Here is a 9,919-nt window from a genome sequence, read left to right as displayed (position 1 = left end):
TGATCCTCAGCACACACTACATTATAAATGTACTTGTGTGCTTTTTGGGGGTTTCTTTCTGTTTATTACAAATAGGTTTAAATGTCTGCTTTTCAGGAGCAGCATTCACAGTTATTTTGGTATTTACTCATTATTATGTTGGACATTTTTCAACCCATATTATACTATATATTTGAAAAATTCTAAATGTCCTCAATCAGAATATTTCACATTTTTCTGCTAAGGGGTCCTGAAGCTTTTTATAGCCCTGATCTGTTTAAATGATTCGGTAACAGAATTGGATGGTGGTTTTCGTTTACGCTGCCTTCTCACTTGAGTCCAGTTTGGCTCTTAAGAGTGAAAGCCCCTACTCAAACCCCTTTCTCTGTTTGCATATTTACTCTCCATGTCATGATAACTGTAGGTAGGGTTCCTGTGTGTTCCGAACAAGGTTATGGATCTTTAAATCGCTGGGAAAACACCTTTTCATATAAATAACAAAACGTGTATGTCTTTTAGAAAAATAACATTTCATAATTTTTATCATAAATAATATGATATCACATATGATGAGATATATGATCTGACAAGTCATTTATAACGCACCTGTACACAAGTGTTTCTAGGCACGACAAGACAAGGGAGTGAAGACAGAGGGAGGACAAGACAAACGATCTTACTAGGCCTTGTTTAATTCAGATTGTGCAAGTGCGAGAACGAGAAGTGCAAGGGGAAAGGGAGGGGGGATGTGCAAGGGAGAGGGGGGGTTAGAAACAGGGCAGCAATGATCTGAGTAAGTACAGCCTGGGCAGCGCGACTCTGTTTATTGCAAGGAGAATAAGGAACTGTAGGGTTACAGTTACAGCCCCTAAGTGCGTGGTAGGCCCAGAGGCAGTGCAAGGGTGACTGATCAAGAAAGAGCCTGGTACCCAGTGAGACTCTGAGGGTAGTCAATCAACTAGTCAGTACAGCAGACAGGTAGGTCAGATAGGTCAGCAGAGGAGGAAGAGAGAGAAAGCAGAAGAGAAGAGGAATATTTTGAGCTGCTTCCAAATCTTCAGGTGGTCCGGCTCAAGTTTGAGAGGGGCAGGGTGGCCATTCCAGAAGGAGGCACCTGCAAAGGAGAGAGGGTTACCAGACATTTGATCAAAAAAAATTGGTCGACTGGACAAATGGTCGAACCAATTTGGTTGAAAACCAAATGGTCGAATTTTTTTTTTGTTATTTTTACCCCTTTTTTTTGTTTTGGGGGGGGTCCCCCCAACCCCCTTTTTTTCTAAAAACCCTTTTTTTCCCTAAAATACAACCTAAAAAATATATATATAAATAAAAACAAAAATTCGACCATTTGGTTTTCGACGAAATTATGTCGACCAAATGTCCTGTCGACGAATTTTTTTCGATGAAATGTCCGGACACCGGAGAGAGATCTACCCCCACTCTCTGCCTGGAGATGCGTCTGACCCTTAGAGGGTTGAAGGTAGCTGAGCGAAGTTCTTGAGAAGGAAGGTATTTTTGAAGAGAGCGTTGGATGTAGTGCAGGCACCAGCTCCAGAAAACCTTGAAGATAAAGCAAATGTACTTGAACTTGATCCTTGCAGCCACCAGGAGCCAGTGGAGAGGTTTTAGGGCTGGACAGATACGGTCCCTGGGCTTGAGGCCAAGGATAAGTCTTGCAGTCCTGTTCTGGACTAGTTGCAGAGGACAGAGAGTAGAGGAAGGCAGATTGAGAAAGAGGCTGTTGCAGTAGTCCAGCCTAGAGAGAACCAGGGCTCCGGAGACAGTGAGCTTCTGGGGGAAAGTGAGAAAGGGAAGAGTACTTTTGAGAAGGTGTAGCTGGTAGTGAGACTTTTTGGCGAAGTCCGAGATGTGGGGAGAGAAAGAGAGAGTGGAGTCGAAGGTGACACCAAGGTTTTTAGCAGGGGTGTTGCTAGGTCTGGAAAAGACGAGAGGCTACGCTAATGTCAGTACTGTTGGGTCTGGGGGCTAGCTAGCCTTTTGGTTGTAGCTCCTGAGATTCTATCCGGGGCTACAACCAAAAGGCAAAAGAAGAGGGCCCAAGGTGGGTGGCCAGAGTGAGAGAGGGAAAGCAGGGGCAGGGGTCCCAAAGAAATGGATCTCCATCTTACTGGCAATAAGATAGAGATCGTTGGAGGTACACCCATCCCGAATCGCGGATAGACAGTCAGGAATGAGCGAGAGACGAGAGGAGGCTGAGGGGAGCCTGAAGGAAAGCAGAGTGTCATCCGCATAACACTGAAAGTTAGAGGAGAAGGTAGAGATCAGGTGGCTCAAAGGGGCCAAGAAGAGGTTGAGAAACCAGGGTGAGAGGATAGAGCCCCGGGGAATGCCACAGGTTGAGAGAGAGGTGGCGGATAAAAAGGGGCCAAGTTGGACCTGGGATGGGCGGTCCAAGAGGAAGGAGGTCAGCCACCCCAGGGCCTGATCCTTGATGCCAAGGTTCTCACAGAGTCGATTCATCAGGATGGCTTGCTTGACTATGTCGAAAGCAGAGGAAAGATCAAGGAATCAAGGTTAGATAGCATATCTTCCCGGGTGTTAAGGAGAGCAGTTTCCATGCCCCTGGCAGCTCTGAAGCCAGGATGATGGTAATGGAGACAACCAACAGATTTAGTGTGGAGAGTAAGCTGGGAGATGTCCAGGTTTTCCAAGAGTTTGCCCAGGAAAGGCGTGATGGAGATTGGACGATAGTTTGCCGGGCAGGTAGGATTGACAGATGGCTTCTTGAGGAAGGGGTGCAAAAGGGAGGTCTTAAGGGAAGAGGGGAAAGTTCCAGTGGCAAAAGAGTGATGACAGAAATGGGCCATGGCTAGGACGAGGGTGTCAATATGGTCCTTGATGGTTCTGGAGGAGCAGGGGACCACTTTTTTGGATGATACCTTCATAGATCGGACTTGTCTAGAAACCTCGTCAGGTGTTGTCAGCGAGAAAGAGGAGAAAGGAGGAGGGAAGGGAGAGATCGATGGCCATAGGGGTGCCAAGGGAGGAAGAGGGAGAGGAAGAGGATGTAGAGGACATGATGTCCTGAGTTTTAGCAGAGAAGTGAAAGGCTGAGCCTTACAGAGGGCCTGTGAGGGAACAGGAGAGGTAGAGACTGGCACAGGATTGGTCAGTTCTTTGTCAATTTTAAAATGTTCTGTCGTGTAGCTAGAGGCAGCAGAGAGGCAGGCTTGAATGTGTGCTCTCTTCTTGGACAGGGCAGAGAGTCTGTATTGCCTTTGGAGCAGGCGGCAGGACAGTTATAAAAAGGATGCTGCCGAAGCCCTCCACTTCCTCTCAGCCAACCTGCACTTGTGTTTCAGGGTGGCGAGGTTGGAATCATACCAAGAGTTGCACTTGGAGGTAGGCTTCAGCCGGATTCTCAGGACAGGGGCAAGGATGTCCAGGGTATTGGAAACAGAAAGATGCAGATTAGAAAGGGCTGTGTCAGGGTGTGAGTCAGCCGCAGGAGTAGGAGAAGCAGAGAAAGTAGAGACAAATGCATCCACTGACACACGCTTCATGGGCTGAACGACAGAGAAGCTAGGTGGCTGTGCTGTGGGGGGGGCTTTGCCTGAGGGATAGAGAGTTTCAGATGAGAGGAGAGAAGAAAGGGGTCCGTCCAAGAGAGAGGAGTGGTGAGAGGGTTAGAGTGGGGGGATGTCTGAGGTGATGAGGACATCCAAAGTATGTCCGGCAGAGTGTGTTTGGCCAAAGGACAGAACAGAGAGAGAGTGTTGCAAAGGTTGCGGAAACGCCCAGTGGAGGGATTAGAACCATCCAGGTGGATGTTGAGATCTCAGAGGAGAAGTTGAGAAGTAGAGGCAAGGAGAGAAGAGGAGAGGTTGGCCCATTCATAGAGGAAGTGGGCGACCTGGCCAGGTGGCCTGTTGATGGTGACCACAGTTGGAGAGGTGTAATGTGGCATATTGGGCCTCATTACACATCTGGTGGTATCCTGTCGGTAAATCGGGTGGGATACCACCAGACAGTATTACTGTTATGGGCACTTTGCCTGCCGGAATTAATGGCAAATTCCAAGTGCGGGTAAGTACTGATATTCCTGGTATTACCAGCATGGTAATACAGGTGCCGGTAATACCTGCATTCTCTAGTGGTTGGGTCAGCTGCTTGGAGCTGCAGGTAAATCCGGTCTCTTCACCACCAAACTTGGAGTGGGTCTGTGTGGTTACGTGCTGGTATGTGGTAATACCGGCCCGTTATTACCGCACTGGCACACTTGTAAAGCAGCCCATTGTTTCTCTGTCATGTTCTGCCATCTGGTGGACTTTTATGGCATAACACGACAGATAAACAATGTGTAGTATCTCATTTCCCATGGATTGTATTATTAAATCCGTCTAATGGATTACATTCATATACATTTTTCCTTCCTTTGCATCTTGTACTCATGGTGGCCCTGAATCATGCTGTTCCCATCTTCATCTTGTATCCTGGTTTGCAACATTATGTGTTACTACTGACATCTGCAATTGTATTCGCTCTCCCCTCTTGCTTCTCCACTCTTTTTGACTGCTTACTCTCTGTTCTCTCCTCCCTTCCCCCTTTTCCTATCTCCTCCCCTCCTCCCCTTACTTTCTTCTATGCACTTACTCTATCAGAATTGTCCCTGGAGCTAGTATGATAGCAACCTCGTCTGTCGCTCCCCCATCCCCTTACTGTTCCCCCCATCCCTCCAGCACTATCTGAAACGTTGTCAGGCCTAGTACGATAGTTGCTTGTTTTGTTCCTCCCCTCCCTTTCTGCACCCCTCTCCCTTACCTTTTGTTTTCTCCGGCTCTACCAGATAGGTCGTCAGGTCTAGTACGGTAGTCGTCTGTCTGTTTCCTTTTCCTTACCATTCTCCCCCTCCCTTCTTTATGTATGTCTTAGCTCTTGCACTATCTGAAATGTCGTCAGGCCGAGTATGATAGTTAATTTCACATCCTTACTGTTCATGACCTATAAGAATGTCGTTGTATTTTCCCTTGTTTCCTCCCTTGCCTTGAAGCGCTTTGAAACACATTGTGTATAGGCGCTATATAAATGAACTATCATATCATATCATATCATTTATGAGGAGCCCCACCTGTGGACACCCATCTGACCCCAATTACTGCCCTATCAATCCACCCAACCCATCTCCCTATGCTATGACTTTAATTTAGAATGGTACCCAGGAATATTTTCATTGTGAAACACCTCCATATAACTTTTCTGCTAAATGCAAGTTTAAAAAAAACTATTTTCTACTCTCTGTTCTTTAAAACAAGTTTTTTCCCAACAGAATCATGATGGGGTACCAACGTACAAGGGCTCCACTCTTTACTCCTTTCACCATTGCACTTCTGGGATTTTGTGTCCAGAATACATTTTGAGGGGTTGGAAAATATGATATTTCTAACTTGCCAATATTAGTTTTTACCCTTCTACCTAGCAATCCTGGGTTTACCTCATGGTCCTTTTTGAAGAGAATGGATTTTAGAATGTGCCCAACCTCAGTATCCAAAGTCAAGACTTCTTTAGTGGGGTGCAAATGTGTCTCTACATATGGTAATGGAAAGCCTCTGTTTACAATCTGTAGATTCTTAAACTTTTTAAGTAGGGGTGCTTCATAGATGCACTGCGCGTTCTTCCGAACTCTAGATGTATGTCTATTCTGGTACCTACTTACACCATCCAACATAGAGGGATATCTAAGGGCTTACAGGCTTTGTTGGAGACAAAGCCTATTGTTTCTGTTTGTTGGCAAAAGAAGGCATATATTCAATAAATGTTCTGGTCCAGAAACCCTCTGGGGAGCTCAGAGTCATTCCAGAACTCAATCGTGTCACAGGTTTCTGTTGTGTCCCTCTGTATGGCTGTCTTCCAGGCCATATCTCTACTGATTCAGCCAGAGGATCATTTTTACAGCACTTGAACTCATAGGCGCTTCTCTGCATGCTACCATTTCCTGGCTAACCAGGTCTTGCTGAGGTGCAACATTGACCAACACTTTCAGTTTGCTATATTTACATTTGTCCTGGCTTCAGTATGCAGGCTACTGACCAGGTGCTGGCCCCACTTCTAGGATGACTAGATCTAATTCTCATAACTCAGATCACCATCTCTTTTAGAGTGACATCAGCTCAGTATGTAGATAGTTTGAAGCCCATTACTTCTTAATGACGGCAAATAGTGCTGTCTCTTCCTTTCTCATTCTCTTTCCTTGATTATGCTACTTTCCTGCAGTGGAGGTGTATTTGCCGGGAGATCGTGACATAACCTAAAGTTCAAACAGATATGTCTTTGGTGAGCGATGTAGCTCATGCAAGGGTATTTTTCGAGGTACAGATGTAATTGGTGGCCTCAAATCAGGTGGCTCAATGGTAATGCTTACACCTGAAGTCTATGATCCACCATCTGTTCAGTCTATAGGTTTGAAGATCCCAGCAGCTCGGTGGTCATGATTTCTTGTTTCCCCTTGCTGGCATCCAGCATGCAGTGGTGGTTCTCTTTCTCATATTGCTTCCTGGTCGCCTTTGCCTCCCTCTTCTAACTGGATAATTATCAGGGATGCCAGCCTCTTCAGTTGGGAAGATGTATTAAGAGATCTCTCAGTGCGGAACACATGTATTCTCAAGAGGCATTCAAATTCTTTGAACTGGCTGATCTGGAAATGTCTTGTGTCTACTCATCTCATCTCCTGAATCAGTCCTTGCTAGTCAGGAAGGTCGCCCAGGTGGCAAGCAGTTATGTGAGTCTTCAGAGAGGTCCCAAATGCCTGTCTGTGGTGGAACTAGCTCTTAGCTTACATCTCCCGTCCGAGTCCAATATTTTCACTCATTCTGCAGCACATCTTCAGCTGAGCAGGTGAGCCAGTCATGTGCTACATCGGTCCATCCAGATCTTTTAATCTTATCTGTCCACACTTTGGCGTCTTGGCAGTATATCACTTTCGGTCAAAGCGTGGTGCTCTACATCTGGTATCTGTGTCCAATCTATATCTCCAAAGCATGGAATGTCAATGCTCTCTTCTTCCCCTAGCCAGGCAGTCACGTGTATGTGTTTCTGATGCCTTCAATCCCCTAGGTCATGGATCTGAAACCTTTGGCTCACCAGATGTTTTGGACTACAGCTCCCATCATCCCTAGCCAGCATAATCAATTGCAAAGGAGAATGCATTTTGTAGTTCAAAAGCACCTGGAGAGTGCCAGGTTGCAGAATCTACCTAAGTGATCAGGATAATTTGGAGGAAGACAACAAACAAACCTATTACCCTCGCACGGTGGTCAAGGCAGCAGTGGTTACTGCTTCTCCTCGTGGCTCATGAGGATCCCAGGCTGTTAGATTTGGTTTGATCCCTCCTGGGGACTCCTGGTCTCTCGCTACCAAACCCACACAGGCTTTGCATGGCAGGCTGCATCTTGAAAGATAAGGACGTCTGAGGAGGGCTTGCTCTAAGGATGTCACCATTTGAATTTAGATTACCAGAAGAACAGCAAAGCTCAAATCGGGGCTTTCATTTTAATTGTGGTGGGGTTGCTCTGGTGGAGATTTTAGCCTCCATGTGGTTGCACTGCTCTACAGTGAAGAAACCAGTTGGGGTCTCCTCTATTTTTATATTCACTAGAACATCTCTTTTAAACCTCTTTTAATGGTGCCCCTTAATTGTTTTCCATCCAATCTCTTGTTTTGGTTGGATGGTAATTCCCGGAACAGGGAAGATATTTCTCCTCCAACTCTTAGGCACAAAGGTTCCTCTTCCTTTTACATAAGCCAGGAAATATCCCTGCCTGTACTTCTCGTAAAATCGTGTTCCACTGGAAGCAAGCTATTGACGACCTTTGATGGGGCAAAGCATTGGACAATTTGCCTTCAACAAAATGAACTCTATCAGTGAGTATCCTTTGTGTTATTTGTGTTAAAATCTGAAATCCATTCACACATTTCACTGGGGGAAATATTTATTCCTGGAACACAGGCATACATTATGACTGCTCAATTGCTTGCTTTGCGTTGCTGGTCCTGGGAACAGATGGACTGTTGGAGAGTTGGCACACATACAATTCTTGTCATGGTATCCGGGTTATTTTATTCTGTAGTATAGCAGCATCCTCCCTCAAAATATCTATAGTTGTCACGTCCTTAATCTCCAATTTCCTCAACTTTTCCGTCAGGACTACTCTTTGATTTTCAAATGCTACACATTCTAACAAGTAATTCTGCTGCTGTCCCTTTAACATCACAAGTCATGACTATGGCAAGACGTGTTCCCAATAAACGGAGCCTCTGGCAGGCACGTGCAGCAGTACGGTGGCAAAGTCTGTGATCGGCAACTCTGTGTCCGACTCAGTGATTGTACGTAAAGCCCTGCGGTCACGGCCTGCTGCGTCCGGTCCATGTTTGCATGGATCAGTGTTCTGTGCCTGGGTGATCCCAGGGAACCAGATAAGCCTGTGGGCCCCACGACTCTCTCATTTGCTGCATCCCCCGCGGCCCTGGCTCAGCTGGCCTTTGTGATCACAAGTCCAGCCCCACAACAGTAATGTTGTATCAGTCTCTGTATTCTCCAGTTTCGTTTCTGCCTATTGCTTGGGTCAATCTCGTACGTCCTAACCCATACAGCATTGTATCTTGTATCCTGGGCATATTTTTCTGAGTATCTTTTTTTATAGCATGGAACACTTTTTGTAGACCATAGTAATGCCTCCTTTTCTTCCTATTCTCCATTGCTGTCTGAGTAGACAGTCATCAATATTTTCTGCCCTGGGCCTCTTGATACCTGTTTTGCGGCATATCTGCGTGGCTCTCAGTGTATCCTTCCGATGATTCTTTTGAACTACAGTACTCGGAACACTGGTGACACACATCAGAGACTTTTCTGTGTTGGGGGAAACATCTAGTGACCACAGCTGAAGGGGCTTAACAAGTGTGGTTTCCCTGCTGAGCCAACATTCTGCGACAGTTTGCTCTTCCACCCAGTTCACGAAGGTTATACAAATCTGTTGTTCAACATTTTTGTCTTTCTTGTTTTGGCGGCATGCTCTAAAATGAGCATAAAAGTAGTGCAGGAGAAGCATTATAGACTGTTCTGAACATGTTCCGCCTCTTCTGTGACTACTTATATCCTGTTTCCTCGTAAAACCTTTCATAGCGAGCCCAGACAGTTCTTCTGTGGCAACCGCTTTAAGAACTGCCGAACCGCACAGCTTTCGGCCATTTTAGAGTGCCCGACTCAGAGGATGGAATCGGTATCTGTCTATCACGGGAAAATCAGTCGAGAAACTGGAGAGAGACTCCTAGCAAGCGTGGGGTTGGATGGAAGCTATTTACTGCGAGACAGCGAGAGCATTCCTGGCGTGTACTGCCTTTGTGTGCTGTGAGTATTTAACCGAAGATAGCCTGTTGCGCTTCTGCGGGAAAACTACCCAGGGAAGTGTGCGCATGCATGTTGGCGCCAGTGGAAATTAAGAATGTACTGCCACATTGCCGTGTGTTATTTTGCCCCAGCAGTGATACATTGCACAGGATACTACTCCACATGGTGGTAGGTAGGTGATATGTTCCACATGTCATGGGCGTTTCGTTTTTTAATGTGCAGTCGACATGTGATCATAATGACTACACATTTTTTTTTTTAAAACATAGTGAATGTAATATGTCAATCATGGCGTTTTGGCATCACAAGATTTCCCTATGTTGATTAGTAACAGAACAGACATGCAATTTAGCACAAGATTCGTAATGTCATTTGCGCCATTTAGTACAGGTTATGTACTCGGCCTCCTGATTGAAGCACGTGTAGTTCTGCTATAGATAATTTGAGGCCTTGTGTATTTTACTTGTTTCACGGCATTCTAGAAGTAAAAAAAAAAAACAGGGATTCGCATGACGTTTGAACATAATTTAAGATACCTTTTAGACACACTGAAATGTACGTGTTGCAATGGGATTATTA

General features: G+C 45.7%; 1 protein-coding gene across 1 annotated transcript in view; it reads left to right on the top strand.

The window, feature by feature from the left end:
• Nucleotides 1-9,074: 9,074 nt before the first annotated feature.
• SH2D1A (SH2 domain containing 1A) overlaps nucleotides 9,075-9,919 on the top strand; it is a 642,540-nt gene continuing 641,695 nt past the window's right edge. The window contains exon 1 of the mRNA XM_069612658.1: nucleotides 9,075-9,340. Coding sequence (XP_069468759.1) covers nucleotides 9,204-9,340 — 137 coding nt within the window. The 5' untranslated portion in view covers nucleotides 9,075-9,203. The remainder of the gene's footprint in view (nucleotides 9,341-9,919) is intronic.

The sequence above is a fragment of the Ambystoma mexicanum genome, chromosome 5p (genome assembly GCF_040938575.1).
Source record: "Ambystoma mexicanum isolate Mex_15411 chromosome 5p, UKY_AmexF1_1, whole genome shotgun sequence".
Taxonomy (NCBI): domain Eukaryota; kingdom Metazoa; phylum Chordata; class Amphibia; order Caudata; family Ambystomatidae; genus Ambystoma; species Ambystoma mexicanum.
Note: the sequence above shows the minus strand (reverse complement) of the source record. Positions and strands in the feature narration are given on the sequence as shown.